Source organism: Lactuca saligna, chromosome 5, assembly GCF_052625555.1.
Source record: "Lactuca saligna cultivar CGN05327 chromosome 5, ASM5262555v1, whole genome shotgun sequence".
NCBI lineage: Eukaryota > Viridiplantae > Streptophyta > Magnoliopsida > Asterales > Asteraceae > Lactuca > Lactuca saligna.
This window is the reverse complement of record NC_136421.1, coordinates 279,951,220-279,969,660: the sequence shown is the minus strand read 5'-3', so window position 1 is coordinate 279,969,660 and position 18,441 is coordinate 279,951,220. Positions and strand designations below refer to the sequence as shown.

Below are 18,441 nucleotides of genomic sequence, written 5' to 3'. Positions count from 1 at the left end.
TTCTTGGGATCAGCCGTTGATGGGGTGCAGTCTTGTAACACCCGTAGATCCGGGCTAGTCAATTTAGAGACGTTAACCATCAAAAATGTATTTTTGATAGAAGATTATTTAGAATGAATAATCTTAACTGAGTTGTAGTATATGTTACAAGGATTTTGTACATATAAAAAACGTTGAAATCCAAGTTATAACGAAGAAGTTGTGACTTGTCGAAGTTTTGCGACAAAACCGGCACGACACAGTGCAATGTAATTAATGAATTTACGATAAAGTGTTTTTTAGCCTTATTGATCTAAAGAAAAGTTGTAGAGTTCGTTAAACCGAGAGCGTGCATAAAAAGAACGCTCAAATCTGACTCCGTATGAGGAAGTTATGATTTTTCTAAGTTTCAGCTTAGCAGCATGTAGTCCGAAACCCGAATTTGAGATCGGGTGATTTTTGGTCGAAGAAATCTAAACTAGAATCGAATATCTCATTATTATTAGTGCAATGATAAAAAGACGGATGAAAACGGACGTCGGATGAAGAAGTTATGAATTTATAACGGAGTTTTCCTGTCCCGACCTACTAAAAATAAATAATAAATATAAATTCGAAATCAGCTGACGGAGTCTAAACGAAAGTTGTAGAGCATAGTCTCGCCTACGCGTGGATATAAAGAATGTCGAAAACGGAGTTCGTATGAAGAAGATATGAATTTTTGAAGTTTATTACATAATTAAAATATTTATTTAATTATAAAATCGGATAATACCGACCCCGTGACTCATCCGGCCTTATCCACCCGTTACACCCAGCGTACCTAGATGTACGCCCAGTGTACATGTCGACTAGCATACGCCCAGTGTAAATCGGGGTTTCAGCCCCTATAAATAGAAGTCGATGGCAGCCGAGTTTCTTTGCTCATTTCTTCCTTTCTCTCTCATTTTTGCATCGTTTTGCGCGCAAGAAATATCCCGAAGCCCCGGTATCATCCTCAAGACCTGAAGTAAGTCCCGAAGCCCTGAAGATCCTGAGAAGAAAGATTCCCGAGCCGAAGCTCTGCCCGCGTGAAGCCCGGTTTTTTAGGAAAACATCCCGGTTTCGTCGCAAAAGATTATTTTAAGAGACGAGGCATTGTCCGATCATCGTCTTATCAAGTGAGTGTATAGTCACTTTCTTCTTACACATAAATATTAAGTATTTGCTATGAAATATGTGCTATATGTGTATATGTTGTTGTTTATTTAAGATGATTGTGGAATGGATGAATTGTATAGGTTTTAATGAGTTAAATTGTATATGTATTTTGTATCTACAAATATGTTGGGTAGAACATAGGTAGATGAGATTGTTGGTATTGGATAAAAGGGTAAAGAGATAAACTTGTTTTAGATCTGGGAGTATGAATCAGATCAGGAGGTTAGTTTTAGATCTGGGAATACGGATTAGGTAATGAGGTAAATTTTAGATCCAGGAGTACGAATTATGTATTTTTGAACTATGTGTTCATTCGATAAGGTATCATGTGTGTAGTCCCTTTTATGAACGTGATTTTAATACGAGTATTGATTAAAGTATGAAATATATATATATATATATATATATATATATATATATATATATATATATATATATATATATATGTGTGTGTGTGTATGTGTGTGTGTGAAATATTTGCTATTGCTCAAAACATGTGTTATATGTATAATTAATGATATACAACATGCGAACCAGTTATGGTCCAATATGTGTTAAGATGTGTATATATGATATTATTACTTAAAACTTTGTGTTAAATATACACTAGTTAGCATTTCCTAAACGGAGATAGTATCGGAAATTTATTATAAGTATTGTAGGTTGGCCTAGTGATTGGTTAAGACTTAAATGGGATGTTTAGTTCAATTAAGATTGGACTTTGGGTAGTCTCTTATTACGAGTACGTATGGGGTGACATTGATGATCGGTGGAGTACGTCCTACGTACAAAAGTACATTTTATGTACGAAGTCCTTTTCAAAGCTCTGTGTCTTGGGTGCTGCTTTTGCCAGGGTACTATTATGTTCTCGGGTACGAGTCTTTCGCATACCAGAGTACTATAATGTATCAGAAGTACTATCATGTACAAAGTCTTTTTGACAATTTTGTGCGTCGGTTACGGGAGCGTACGAGTACTCTAGTAGTATTTCCCCATACTTTTATTTTGAGAGAGTTTTGGAGTCAGCGTTTCTTTTATGAAGTGATCGACCGAGCTTCATATGTCAGCGTTTTCTTTTACGAAGTAATTAAGGGAACTTCGTAGACTACCTAATAAAGTGTGTCGGTAATAAACCGCTGCTAGGTATGTCTGGTGTTATATTGTTGGATAGGGTGCATCTGGGGTGAAATACCTCATGATATCCAGGCCACTGCTAGGCAAAGATCGATGATGGGATAGGTAGAGTCTGGGGGTATAATACCTCATGATAGTCGGACCATGCCTAGGCATTGTTATCTAGATAATTACCCCTGACTTAATTGTCTTGTGGTTCTTTCTTTTACGAACGAAGGTTCATGGTGAAACTTATTCCATTTCCCCTCATTTTATGTCTTTATTGATCCTCGTTTGCTGCCAAGGAATTTCTGAAGCAGCTTCGTCAGTTTGTGGTTCATATCAATTCCTTAGGCTAGATCTCGTAAGATCATTGTATAGGGTCAATATGTGGGGATTGATGGGATGGGATATATTGTTTTAGAAATATGATTTATATGTGTTTATAATATTAGTGGTTTTGCAGGATCGAGATATAATTTATTATCACATTGCTTGAACTAAGAGCTTTCGTACTTTGTGTTTCTTAGGTGATTGGGTTCACTAAGGATATTCGAACTAAGTGTTCATTAGATATTTGAACCTAGTGTTCATTAAGTGATTGTGAGCTAGGTGTTTATTGGGTAATATTGGAACTAAGTGTTCATTAGGTGTTCATTAATTATTGTGAACTGCGTGTTCACCAAAGGTAATCTAAGAACCTTGGCAGCACTAGACTTTGTGCCAGTTCCTTAGGGCAATCCTTAGGAATGAATGGGAGAATGATAATCGGTTCTTAGGATAAATATTTAAGAAATAAATGGAGATAATGGGGTGGGTAATTGGATTGATTGTTTGATAATTGAATATAATAATTATATTATTATGGTTTGAAAACCCTATATGCTCACCAGGGTCCCAAGACTGACCCTCTCAGTTTTCTTTGTATTACAGGTTATGGCAGGAGAGCATAAGTTGGCTGACATAACGAGAGATTTTGGATTATAGGCCAGTAGTTACGAATAACTGTTGTAAGGTCTATTTTGTTCTGTTTATGCTTTTGGTCTGTATTGAACATGACATCCCAAGATTTTCTTATATAATGAAAATACATTTCTTTAAAGAGATGCTTTGATAAATTCTTATCATATTTTGTTTTGGGAACAAATTTCGCAACTGTTTTCTTTAAAAGATTACTCTTATTTTAAAAACAAAGCATAAACAAATCGGTCTTTTCTATCCGTGAAATTGGGTATGTCACATGTCTTGATATTGACAATTCGGGGATCTACCAGCCAGCAGCCAGGGATCGTCTGTATGATTCAGCAGTGCAAGGTGAGTTTTCTTCACTGTACTTACGGGTCGAAGGCGCCAAGGTCGACCCTTTGGATTCGATATCCTGTTATGCATGATATTATACTATAGTGTTCTGTTAGATCGGTATCCTGGTATATAGGATGATACTATGCTTAGTGATCTGTAGATATGCTCGATTGTCTGTTGACCGGTTATATGTTGATTGATGGTTGAGGTTTTACTACTATGTGCGTGAGCCAACAAACCAAGGGTATTCTATCCCAAGGATGATTGGACCCGTTGTATATTGGCATTCCAACCTGATGATTAATTGGACTTGGGGTATTCCAACGTGATGGTTGATTGGACCCGATATGATTATGTGATATATGGTGAGACTGGACTGCATTGTGCATCAGTCAATAGCCCTAGGGTATTCCAACCTGATGGTTGATTGAACTGATGGTATTCTAACCCGATGGTTGATTGGAGCAAACCACTTATGGTACGGGGGTATTCCATCCTGGGGATGACTAGGCCCATCGTAGACATACCTGGTATACCAGCCCGAGGCTGATTGGGCCAAGCATAAGTATTTAAGCATGTTGTTATTTTGTATATGCTATTTATTTATGTGTTGGTACTTTGGGGGAAACTCACTAAGCTTTGTGCTTACAATTTTGGTTTATGGTTTCAGGTACTTTAGAGAATCGTGGCAAGGCAAAGTTGTGACCATACACATCCTAATTTTATGGCATAGATCTTAGGATACACTGATTTTAAATAATGTTTTTTTAAACGATGTCTTTGTATACACTTTTATTGGTAAATGGATTGTTTTGGAAAGCTTTAATTGGTCCAATTTTTTGGTATGTTACACCCTATATTATGGGTATGAGCTTAATTAATAATATTGAGTTGGAATTGATGTTATATAGTTTAATTATGATTGGTTCTAGTGATTATGAGTATTATAGGAATGATAGATTGTAAACATGATGATTTATGTGAAATTTATGTTAGTAAGAAAACGGGTCTTAATGAGTTAAGACAAGTGAAGGTAAATATGATATGTATGCTAGTTGAATTAAATGTGTAAACCTTCTATGAATGTTGAGTGCTTGATTTACATGGAATTAAAAGCTATAAAGATGTTGGTTTGGGTATATTGATAGAGTTAATGAATATGATTATAGGTTAAACCGTGTCAATGGTTTAAGAATTGATGATTTTGGAATTTGATCAAATAGGAAATCAAGGAAGGACCTTTGGCAAAGAGGTGAAATTATTAGAGTATCATCCTTAATAAAGCCTAGTTACGGTGAGCTATTTCTATCACTTTTCCTTATGATTCTTATATGTTTAAATTATATATATATATATATATATATATATATATATATATATATATATATATATATATATATATCAATTTGAGGCACTAAGTGAATTCCATCAAATGATGAGTTAATAATAGATCATTAATATACATACACATATATATATCATGTATTTGAGCATGTATATATATGATTGGCATATATGTATGAGATATACATATAAACATGTAGCAGAGCATGTGATGAGCATAATTCCTTTGGGATTGATGATGATATATGAGTATCTTTCCTTTGGGATTGATGATAAGATATGAGTATCTTTCCTTCGGGATAGATGATGAGATATGAGTATGTTTCCTTCAGGAACAATATTGAAATATGAATATACTCCTTCGAGGATAAATTAAGAAATGAGTATAATATCAAAGTTATTAGTGAAATCTTTGATTATATAAATAAATATGGATTTTATGTAAGTACATGTATTAAAGATAGATAAAAATGTCAAAATAAATAATTAGAAAAATAAGGGTATTTTGATCAATTTGTGTAATGGTCAAATCGAGGAGAGTTTTTGATATTGATAAAAGATTGATGTAATATTAGAGTATAAATAAGTTTTTAATAGGAAGGACTTAATGCAGTGACAGTGGGATAAGATGAGTGAGGGTAAATCAGGAAAATTAAGGAAGTTGCTAAATTTGCAGTATTCACGACGCGAGAAAGTACAATGCCATTTTCTTTTATGATGAAAACTTTCGGCAACAGATCAGCAATGGCATATAACAGAGTGTAGTAAACATGATACATGTAGAGTGTATGGGATTAAGTATGAGATGAGTTATATAAAGTATAGGAAATCGAGTATAAGATAATTTATAAGTAGCATACAAGATTGAGTTTGAGATTAGATATACTAACAATAATAGGATATAACATAGTATATTAGATTAAATAGAAATGAGACTTAACGGAAAATATGATATCGAGTAAAGGTGAGATGCATTATGGTGGAAGAATTAAGATATATGCATAGAGTGAGAAAGATTAGAGATGTAACTATGAGGAAGAGTATAATCTAAGAGAAAGAAAGTTAACAAAAGATAGGAGAATAACTCACCAGACCTAGTTTCTGGTGTAGTAGGGATTTTTGTGTTTTTGTAGGTAAAAGTATTAGCAGCCGTGGTACTGGAAGAGAAAACAGGAGCACAAAATCAAGATTCAGATTGTAGGATGTTATTGTTGCCTTCATCATTTTATATAAACATAGAAAACTTATATTGTGTTTATTTGATTTAACCTGAGATATAAAAGTTTTAAATTTTGAGTATATTTTTCCGCATTAATAAATAAAATCTTGACAATTCTTATAGATTAGATGTTTTAGATTGAGGGTGTCATACCTTTCCCTGATCTCTCTATCCTTCTGTAAAATGATGAACACATCAAATTCATCGTCAGAAACACAATAGCATAGAGTTCAGAACCAACACACATTTTCACTCATCTTCGATTGCAATCGTCCCTCCTCTTCCCTTGTTCATATGGTTACTCTAGCACAATAGTCTTCACTAGCAACGTAACCACCTGCCATGAAACCCAACATAAGAAACCATCTTCCTTTAAGGCATTGTTACTTCTACTTTAATCTGACTATTAGGGCTTGTATTTTATTTCTCCAGGTAATTAATTATGAGCTTATTTCCCTTAATTTGATTTTTTAATTATAGGTTATATGGCAATATGATGATGGGTTCATAGGGGTTTTGGAAAGATGAGAATGAAGACACAATCAAGAAAGATCAATATAATAGTTATTAAGTTTTCAAAATGAGTTCATAGGTGGATTTTTTTGGGATATTTTTTAGATACAGAACAAAAGGATTTTGTGTTGTCTTTGGGGGTTGGAAAGTTGAGACGGTGGTCATTTTTGGTGGTTGATGAAGATCATGCCACACACAGAAATCGAGCCATTGTTTGATGGAGTGTAAATGAAATGTTGAAGGATGGTGCAGAAATCTAGAGCTGGTGAACAGGAGGTGTCCAACGGCGACGGCGAAGACGTACGACATCGACGATGTTCGTTGATGACGTCTGGTACCGACGTATGGTATAGGTGGACAATAATATTTAGGGGTGAAGGGTGAGGTATGGCCCGTATGGATGGGAATTGGATTATTGTGTTTTTCATTTTTAAAAAAATGGTTAATAATTAATATAAAATTAAAAAGAAATACATAAGGGTATAATAGTCTTTTTCATCAATCAGGGACCAATGACGTAACAAAATCGAATTATAGGGATGATCCAACTTAAAAAATTATAAGTTAAAGACCAAACGTGCAAATTATACAAAACCATATGGACCATTCATGTAATTTACTCTTTATTTTACTATGTTTTTGTATAGTCCTAAGTTTCTTATCATTTTCCTTTTTTATTTTATTTTACATGTCATATATGCTAATTTGATGATTGTAACTTTTAATTCCTTTTAAATGAAAATCTCTATGAATTGAATTAGTATGTATGCTATAGGACTTTAATAAACCAGCCATTTCTTTGTTATTAAACAAATAACAAGAAATTTAAGAATTTAAAAATATAGAGGTGTGATAAAAAAACCAAAACTGAATAACCAACCAAACCAAATGATGTTTGGTTTATTTGGTCCAGGTTATTCGATTATTTGGTTAACCAAATAAGAATACTTTATTTGGTTTTGTTTTGGTTAAATTTTTATTCTTTTGTTAAAACCAAATAAACATTTAGTTAATATATATTTTTATAATTTATATTTATAAATAAATGTTTTATATTTAAATTGATGGATTAGTTACTAAAAAAGATTTTGATAACTCATTATTTAATTATTAACCATTATAAATTTATAATCGTTTATATATTGTATTAGAAAAGCAACAACTAATTAATCAAATATCATTTAAATTTCAATCATTTCTTTATGTTTATATACGAGTAAAACTATGTTAACTCGTCTCTACAACTTTTATAGATACATCGAAACTTCACGACAACATATCGTGAAAGACTAAATATAATATGTTATGTATTAATGTATGTTTGTGCCAAGCGTAAAGTATACGACGTTGTGTCACATTATTTCGAATCAATCCTCAAATGGTGGGCCATTTATTCAGATAGTTTGGCCATTATTAGACACTCATAATGTTTAGTATTTGTATGATTTTGAACGCAAGAAGAAAATAATCTTTCTAAAACTTATCCATGGAAAAAAATATGTACAAAATGCCGATGGATTTCCTATGTGATAAAAAATGTTAATTTGGTAGGCCCAAGGTCTCACCTAACTTTCCCTTGATCTAGCCTTATATAAATAGATTCCTCCCCCCCCCCCCCCCCCCCAAGGTCTCACCTAACTTTCCCTTGATCTAGCCCTATATATAGATTCCCCCTCCATGAGGGGGATCTATCCATAAATTTTAAGATAAGCCTTCATTACGCATCTCCAATACGGTTCTCTTTCAAAAAAAAAAACATTCATCTTGGGATGGTTTTAACGATTTTGTTACTTGATTGCAATTACTAATCAAATTGGGAATTCGCTAACGATACTCATCTCACATCAACGATATATATATATATATATATATATATATATATATATATATATATATGTGTGTGTGTGTGTGTGTGTGTGTGTGTGTGGACACTATGCGTTCTCGGCCTTGACTCAAAACCCTAATTTTAGGGTTTAAACCTTATTTAAACATCATTATAACCTTTCCTTATCTCTAGCCCCCCCCCCCCCCCCTCTATTTCGAAACCCTAAAGTGTGTGAGTGTGTTTTGAAGCTTAGAGTGTCATTTTAGACCCATTTGGGTGCTCTTGGTGGTAAAAAAGGATCTTGAAGTCGTGGTGTTTCACTCAAGGCATTGGATCCAACATCTACTCTCCCTTGTACATCTTTTGGAGGTATAAAGCTCCAACATTGATGAGTTTTCCTTTAGATCTTATTTTAGCTTAAAAGTTACTCCTTTTTGTCCTAAATCTTGATCTTTGTAAGTATGAAAATACTACAGGATATTTGAGTTGTCCTTATGTTTTGAGGTATGATAAGTCATAAAAATGTAGTCTTTGTCGTTGGTGTCCTTCCATGCATGAACTAGGATGTCTTTTTGCGTTAAGAAGTGAGGGTTTTTGGTATTAAGCACTTGTTAGCCATGCAAGACCATAAAGTTGGAAACTTTATGGTTAAGAACATTAGTTTAGGGCTAGATATGGAATTTGAGTAAAAGAGCTTAAGGATTAAGCTCTTAATGGAAGAAAAAGGGATCGTTGGAGAACGCTATTCGTTCCCGAAAGAACACCATGTGTTCTGAGCTAGGTTGACATTTTGACATTTGACCAAGTTTGACTAGTGGTATTTTGGGTATTTTGAGCGGTAGTATGAGTTTTGGTTACTATTATCTGTAAAGGTGACCACTAGAGTGATTTTCGAAGCGACGCGTTGTTTCAGCTTTTTCATCTGTTTGAGAGGTGAGTCTTCTCACTGTATCCATGGGTCAAAGGCACCAATGCCGACCCGTTATTTCGGTTATGAAGTATGCAAGATGTTATGTGATATATGTGCTTGTGTGATCGGGCTGAAACACACCACAGGGCGGGGCCCACTATTGTATGTCGGGTTGAGATATACCCAAGATGGGGCCCACTATGGCATGTTCGGGTTGAGATACACCCTAGGACGGGGCCCACTGTGGCAAGTTCAGGTTGATATATACCCTAGGGGTGGGCCCATATTTGTTTATTGGGTTGAAATATACCCAGAGCGAGGCCCAGATGAATGTTTGGTGTGTGGTACTTTTGGGGAACTCACTAAGCTTTATGCTTATAATTTATATTTATGGTTTCAGGTACTTTCAGTATTAAGGGCCCGACGTGATGGCACAACATTCTCCCCTCATCATTTCTGCACTTTTTGGATATTGTTATTCTGATGATTTTGATATTGTACTTTGTGAATGTCTTGGAACAATTCGACATTGGAACTCATGATTTTAAAATGAAAAATTTTATCAATGTATCTGGGATGTTACACATACCAAGATTGTTCAATTGGTACAGTACTACCAACCAAACATGTTGGCTATCAAATATATTTTTGGTAGAAAACACAAAATATTTCAAAATAAAAGCTTTTCTTTATTACCTAAAAAATGTTTTGGTGGTAAATCCATGAAATACGAATGTAATTTCTTCATGTAACTTGAATTAATTTGTTTTTTATTTGTTGCAATTTAATTTATCATATGTAACAAAAAGCAAAGTATGTTGATATATGTAGAATGGACCATTTCTGTTAATTTTATTAAACAAGGATCAGAACTGTTAATATATATATATATATATATATATATATATATATATATATATATATATATATATATATATATATATATATATATATCAAGGTTGTACATATCGTTCGGCGGTAGTTTGGCGGTTGACTGACGACAAACAATTAATCGGACTAGGCAGAGATTAATCGGGGACCCTTAATTATTAATAAAACTATTGAAAAAATTAATATTACCTAAAAAACTAAGTATTTGAAAATTTAAAATTTTAAAAATTTAAAATTTTGAAAATTTTAGCTTAATTTTTAAATTTTGAAAGCTTAAAATTTTGAAATTTTAAAATTTTGGTGTAATATTTGAAAATTAATTTTTTTTTTAATTTTTAAAAAAATTCCCGCCTATGACCGCCAAGGGCCGCCGAGAACCGCCAAGGCCGAATTTGACCGATTTTGATCAATTTCCGCCAAGCACCCTAATCGTAATCGGTTTAAGGCCGCCAAACGATTAATCGTCGATTAATCGGCCGCTAAGGCCGATTTTTGCAACACTGATATATATATATATATATATATATATATATATATATATATATATATATATATATATATATATATATATATATATATATATATATATATATATATTATTAGTTTTATTCTTAATAACAATGTCCCCACATGAATTGATTTATTCTGTTATTTTTTTTCCTTAATTGGCCATTTTTTTAAATCTTCCATACATGAACCTTTTTTTTTTTTTTTGCTTTTGTTCAAAACTAAGTTTGGTGTATCTCAAAGATCTTTTTTTTTTTCACATGAATAATTGTATTTTGTTTTATCTAGAATTCAAAAAATGATTAAAACTATTAATTTTAAATAAAGATAATAAACTTACAAACAAGACTTCAAATATTATGTATAAGAAAGTTTTTAAAAACTTATAAACAATTTGTACTTTTTAATTTGTATTTTATTGTTTTGTGTTTATTTATTTTTATTACATATCTATTATATTTAATTTTTTGTATATCAATGTCATTTTCATTATTGATTGTATTTAAATTAATATTCTCTTTAATAAATATAATTCTATTAAATGTCTCCGTATATATAGATATTCAAATAAAAATATATATTAATTTTAAATAATCAATATACAAAATTAAAATAAAATCTTAAATCTTATTAGCAATTTAAAGGTTTTATAAATATTTTATCCATGTGTTGTAACCTATTCATATAAATAGAATAGATAATTTTATAAAGTTTATTTTATTAAAGGGAAAAGATTCCATAAATATAAATTAACCACATTAAATGGATTTAATTGCATTATAATTGGTCAATTTATGCCTTCTCTTATTCCAATCCTACAAGAAAACCAATATCTTAGAAAAAGGCTGCCTTCGTTCCTACCAAACTCACTGATAGTTGTCTGGTAGTGTACTAGTGTCACCATTGGAGACCCAAATTGAGCTTTCGTTCACCGGTTGCAATGGCTATTAGATCACTTCTAAAACTTGCTGAATCTAAATTCAACATCATTTCCCCTCGCTTTCCATTACCATCTTCAGCTAGAACAATCTCTTCATCCAGCGTCCCATCTCACTTGGAAGTAAGATTCTAATTACTATTAATATACATCTGGATGTTTTAATTTTTCATGTGATTCTGCGCCTGTTGCTTCTGAGGATTCTGAACTTAGGTCCAAAATCGTAAGGCCTTCTATCGATCATCACGTGAAGGGTTGATATCTCTTCAATTGCATTTGGATTATTATCATTTCAGGCTCCTTATTTGGGTGAAAACCTTGATGTTGGTTTTACACGGTTGAATTATTGAAACTGTAATTGCTTTAGAGTTGAAAGTACTCCACAGGAAAATGTTGCCCAAAACTTGTACAAAAATCCATATAAGCTTTGAACATGAAAAGTTACAGGTTGAGTCTGAAAAGTCAGAGTACCTTCTCGTCTTTTAGCTATGGTAGGATGCTTTCTTTCAATCACCCTTGTTCTGATTCAAGGAATATAAGATTGATTCCTTTTGTATGTCATTTGAGGCTAGGGAAATGTTTACATATGCATCTTCAAAATGATCAACACAACATTATGATTAGTTATAACAAAGTAATTAAAGTTAATAATATAGTTATGTAATTTTATCTCAATTGTTGCAATGCAAAACCGATTATTGCAATTAATAACTTATTTCAGTCCTAATTTAATTATGTTTTCTTTTGACCTGATATGACTTTTATATGATGTATTACAGAGGGTTGGATTCATAGGCCTAGGAAACATGGGATCAAGAATGGCAAATAATTTGATTAAAGCAGGATACAATGTAGCAGTTCATGACATGTAATTCTCTTGTTCCTTTTTAATTGATTTGTTACTTTATTTCATTTTTCTGTATGAATAATGATCATATACAAGAAGTATGTGCCTAATAACTAATGCAACATAAAACTTTTTGATCTTTCTGTTTATGGAAAATTCAAGCATGATTTCATCCATCATTGTTTCCTATCAGCAATCTTAGTGTCATAAAGATGTTTTCAGACAAAGGAATCTCTGTAAAAGGATCACCAATGGAGGTTGCAGAAATTAGTGATGTTGTAATTACCATGTTGCCCTCACCTACCCATGTAAGTCAACACATTCTATTACCTTTTTCCCATTTTAGATTCTACATAGATAAGTTAAGTGCTGTTCTTTTTCACTAAATGAACTTAATTTTGCACATTTTATATGAGTGTTTCTTTATGGATTTGATACTTTTATTTGAAACTCATGTTTAGGTATTAGAAGTTTACACAGGATCAAATGGTTTACTTAATGGAGGGAATCCAATGAGGCCATGGTTGTTCATAGATTCATCTACAATTGATCCTCAAACAACCAGAAAGCTATCTTCAGCTGTATCTAATTCTGCATTAATTGAACATAAATGTATATAAAAGAAACCTAAATACTATTAATTCCTATGTAATGAATCTTTAATTAAAAGTAATGAAGTTTTATAATTTTCTAGATTCCTGGAATACCCCTGTGATGCTGGATGCTCCTGTCTCTGGAGGTGTTTCTGCAGCAGAAACCGGAACACTTACATTCATGGTATAATATATAGATTTATATATTTCTCCAAAATAAAATCTTATTTTAATATTTGAATCTTATAAATCCAAATGTATTATTTATTATGGCATGTTTAGATTGGTGGCCTAGAGGAAGCATATAAGGCTGCAGAGCCATTATTTTCATCTATGGGTAAAAATACAATATACTGTGGTACTTCAGGGACTGGTTCTGTAAGTTTACACACATTATTCAACTTTATAATAATAATAATTAATATTCAGATAATCATTTCATAATAATATTTACTTTATTCAGGCAGCTAAGATTTGTAATAATTTGGCAATGGGTGTGAGTATGCTTGGTGTTTCTGAAGCCTTTGTTCTTGGACAATCTTTAGGAATTAAAGCTACTACTTTAACAAAAATATTCAATTCTTCAAGTGCTCGTTGTTGGAGTAGGTAGTAATTACTAATTACTGCTTCAAATTAGGGTGAAATTACGTAAATGCCATTATATTTTGGCTGTTTTTGTGTCAGTGATACGTATAATCCAGTGCCTGGTGTGATGGATGGAGTGCCCTCATCAAGAAATTATGATGGTGGATTTGCATCTGCACTGATGGTATGTGATCTGACCTGGGTTTTGTTACAATCGGAATTGGAATCGGAATCGGAATTGGAATTGGAATTCAATTCCATTCCAATTCTGTGTTTTTCTTTCTTAAGGCATATAATTGATGTATGGTTGAGTCTTATCTGCAAAAGACTTTGGATTACTAGAGTACAATCATTTAAGACAATGATTATAGGGTCTTGTCTCAAGTTAAAGATATAATTGTAGATTTACCCTTATAAGGGCATTTTGGTCATTTTGTACAAGCTTACTCTAGGTTTTGTTTCTTTTTTACTTACTTACATGGGACATGAATTAGTGTTTCTTTTTGACTTAATGCAGAAACTCAGATAAATGAGTCACCCCCCCCCCCCCCCCCCCCCCCCCCCACACACACACACACACACAGAGTAAACCCTTAACTTTTTACAAATTTGCCCTTATATTTTTTTTCCCAAATATTTTTACAAAATCATTTACCCATCAACAGAGATTTTTGGATCATTTATGGATTATGGAATAACAATTTGGAAATACATGCTTTTCCTTTATTATCCAGCTAAAATTTAGTTTTTTTTTTTTTTTTTTTTTTTTTTTTTAGTTATGGATTATATATAAATAAGCTTTTTATTAAATGTAGGCGAAAGATTTGACCCTTGCGTCAGCATCAGCTAAAGAAATTGGTCTAAACTGCCCATTGACTTCTGAAGCAAAACACATGTAAGTTATAAGAATAGCAAAATATTTTATTAATATATTGGTACCAACAACATATAATTCAATGTATACAAGTTGGAATATAATTCAATGCATAAAGTATAATAAAATATCTCCAACATGCCATATAATAAAATCTTTTTTAATTGATTTCAAATCTACACCATGCTATCATGTCCAACAACTCCCTCATATAAACATTGAATTGTGGGTCCCACTTGTCAACTACAAAACCAAATTATACTGTATTTGACATGAATTGAACCAGGAGTTAAAAGGTGGGAAGTGATTTTTGTTTGTGCAAAAGACGAGAATACCCTTCTTTTATAATTTAAAAATAACCCTAGAAAGTTTGTTGAATCGTTGTTATATTTTTGTACAGATTTACAAAACTTTGTGATGATGGTCTTGGGAAAAAGGACTTTTCTTGTGTTTTTCGTAATTTCTATAATGGCAAAGATGAATTGTAATATGATGGATAAATAGGATTTTGCATATGGGACCATGTTGTACATGCAATAAAAAGATGATGTTTCTCATTATGTGTGTATGTATAAACACTTTATACAAATTTTAGGTTTCAAAATAACATGTTCCAAAAAGGCTGAATGTTTAAATTTAACCGAAGCAAATGAATTCCATCGACTCTGGCTAATGTATAACCAATCGAAGTAAATGATCAAGAAATTGTCGAACCCATGAAATGAAGAAAGTAACTAAATGAGAGGTTTAAATGCCATTTATCTTCCACATCATTAATAGTAACATTATGGACACTTTCCAATTTTTCTTGAAAGGGTAGACAAACGTTACAACATAGAAATAAAGCATGAAGTAAAGATTGTCAAAAAAACGTACAATCACCATGAATAGTTATAATGAAAATATTGTACAATACGCCCTCCATCTATGTAATGATTATTGAACTTACATCACTAAAGTCCAACACTAAATCATAAGGGGACCTTAAGTCCATAGTTAGATGTGGATTTAGCTAAGATCAATGAGTGATCTACTATTGTTAGAGATCAAAAGGGTCATTTAATCCCAATAGCTTCACATTTGATGAAATTGGACTCTTTACAATGTCATGAATATAGAACCTAAGAATCTACAATTTATTCACATCATAAGGGTCAAATTTGGATTTAAGTGAATCAATGACTTTTTCACCTAATATAGGGCGCAAATAACATGTTTAAGCTTCATAAATCCTAAATATGACTAGGTGGATGGATTAACTTTAATAAATTAGTAATAGAACACTAAAATCTATTGCTAAACTCATTAAGTCATAGAATTCCAACGTCAATTAAATAATAGTAAATCTAGGAAGTGATTACCATCCATGGAAACTCAAACTCATCTACAAAACATTAGAATAAAGAAAATGACTACCTCAAGAGCTTTAACACATGGATTTGATGCATGAACTATATTTGATTCACCAAATTGTCATAAAACCCAAATATCCTTATTCAGTTCTCTCACTCAAAGTCGTTCAAATGTACGTGAAGAGTCCAAGCAAGAACTTAAGACTTAAACTTTTGTTATTTGGCAAAATGAGTCCCTCCACTTCATTTCTTTACAAAGTATCCTATGTAGGTTTTTAGTAACAATCGACATCCCCTAACTTTCTCTTTGACCTAATATATTAAACATTCTTTCAACTTAGGTCCAACAACGGTCATTGAGGTTAAGTAAACATTACATACTTCTATTTCAAGTTTAAAAAGTCAACTTCAAGTTTCAAACTTTAACATTTAGAATAACCATCTTTAATTATGTTTAATATATTTTAAATTCAACTTTTTGTTAATTACCTCCAAAAATTCTAGTCCCAAATTACATGTGTTACGTTGTCTAAAAAGAAATATTGACTTGTGTTGACCAATTTTGAGAAAGCCCATCAAATTTGGAATAAAAAATAAGAATAAAATTATGCTTTAACCCGAGATAGACATGTGACACCATGAACAAACATTTGTCTATGCTTTTGGTTAATCAAGAAATGAAAAAAATCATGAATTTTCATCTTGATACACCCTCATCAAATCTTGGATTTATGAGCCAATTCAATCTCTTTTAATCTTATAAAATCATCATACCTTTAAGAAAAAAGTAATCACCAATAAATCCATCAAGTCTTCCGCATCTTGGACTGAGATGCTAACACCATTACAAATCACCAATCGCAAAAACCAATTAAACTATTATTTTTTTAGCATTTCGAAAGCAAAATGACCAATAATTGACTAGAACCAACCTGCACACCATTTTGGTAGCCTATCGGGTACAACACTAGCTTCTCCATATGGGATGTTCAGTGCTCAAGTCGTGAGGGTTTTAATTAGGAGTTGGGCCAGTAGAGGGTATGTGATGTACTTCAGTGTCTTCACATATCTCCCAAAGGGAGAGCCTTCTTCCCAATCCTTGCAAAGTTGGAGCCACATGGGGCGTCTGAGAACCCATTTTTATTTTACACAAGAGTACATGTCCTTATACAACTTTGATGACTTTTGAATTGTTATTTTACTATCATTATTCATTCCATCTTATGTGAACACTATAAGTATTTTGTGCATTCATGGGATGTATTTTTGAAATAGTCTAATTATAACAGGGAAAAACTTCATAGTTTGGAAATGATTTTAATCATCTAATCGTGTATCCACTTAGGATGGGTTGAAACGTGTGTGTTGTCCGCATACTTTTGGGATTACTTTCCATACTTATTGGGATACGCCTTGTACATGTTGGGATTATGACATGTACTTTTAGGATTATATCATGTATTTGTTGGGAATAAGTGTCATACTTCTTAGCATTACATCTCATACTTCTTGGGATTATGTCTCGTATTTGTTATGATTATGTCATGTACTTCTTGGGATTATGTCTCATTCAAGCAAAATTGTTTGCCGATTATTTTGGCATGCTTAAAGATCATGATCTTGACCTTTAGTATGAATGGACTATCATGAGAGTAGAGACTTGGGTTATCAGAAATAGAAGCATATGCATTGCACTCCATATTTGTGAAAAATTATTATGTTGATGATTTGGAAATGTTCTAATAAAATGTTTATATCCCTAATAACTATTATTATTAATCTTTTGATGATTTTAGATATTTATGGGAGTTAAGTTTGCGTTTGGAACGTTTATCTTTTCTAATTATATTTTGATATGTAATCAAATTAATTGGTTAGAGAAGAAGAGTACACCAATCAAGGATATTTAGAAAAAACTTATAGGCTTGTAAAGGATTATAACTTAACTATTGCTTTTGATAGATTTTTTTCTCAGACATTGCATTTGTTTACATTTTTATATACATTATTATCTTGGGACCTAAATTCATTAAATGAATGCCAACCCTTTGAAATGATTGGATTTAATACTATTTTCAAATAGCTTTTGTGAGAGATTTTCGGTAACCCTATAAAAGCATTTCTTTTGGACATCATTAAGGTTTGAGTTATCCGCTCAAAATCCAATTTGTAATGGAATTATATGAAGGTCGGTTTGCATCCTACTATGTACTAATCTGTTGCCAAATAAAAATTGACATATGACACAAAGTAAAAACATGATCTACAAACTTCGTGGTTCCAAGACAAAAAGGGCCTAACACCCAATTAGTTCTGACAATCGTATTGTGTTCGGGTTGGCGGGTTGTGGGTTGATGGGTTGGTGTGTCAAAATATACCAACCCAAACACAACCCATTTAATTATATAAGTCACAGGTTGGCGGGTTTGAAACATAAACTCATATATGAC

The 18,441-nt window shown here is 32.3% G+C and overlaps 1 protein-coding gene across 1 annotated transcript; it reads left to right on the top strand.

Annotated features, from left to right (window-relative positions):
- Nucleotides 1–11,609: 11,609 nt before the first annotated feature.
- LOC145047986 (6-phosphogluconate dehydrogenase family protein) lies at nucleotides 11,610–15,196 on the top strand. Its single transcript, XM_078996367.1, has 10 exons — nucleotides 11,610–11,863; nucleotides 12,520–12,608; nucleotides 12,781–12,895; nucleotides 13,049–13,199; nucleotides 13,282–13,364; nucleotides 13,463–13,558; nucleotides 13,644–13,786; nucleotides 13,865–13,949; nucleotides 14,581–14,660; nucleotides 15,040–15,196. The coding sequence occupies exons 1-10, from the start codon at nucleotides 11,744–11,746 to the stop codon at nucleotides 15,125–15,127; spliced, it is 1,050 nt and encodes a 349-aa protein (XP_078852493.1). The 5' UTR covers nucleotides 11,610–11,743; the 3' UTR covers nucleotides 15,128–15,196.
- Nucleotides 15,197–18,441: the final 3,245 nt, after the last annotated feature.

Bases quoted from the DNA above. Each gene is read 5' to 3' on its own strand.
- LOC145047986 (XM_078996367.1), top strand. From the start codon at position 11,744: ATGGCTATTAGATCACTTCTAAAACTTGCTGAATCTAAATTCAACATC. The intron at 13,787-13,864 runs GTAGTAATTACT...TTTTTGTGTCAG, and splicing joins AGTGCTCGTTGTTGGAGTAG to TGATACGTATAATCCAGTGC. The intron at 13,950-14,580 runs GTATGTGATCTG...TATTAAATGTAG, and splicing joins GATTTGCATCTGCACTGATG to GCGAAAGATTTGACCCTTGC.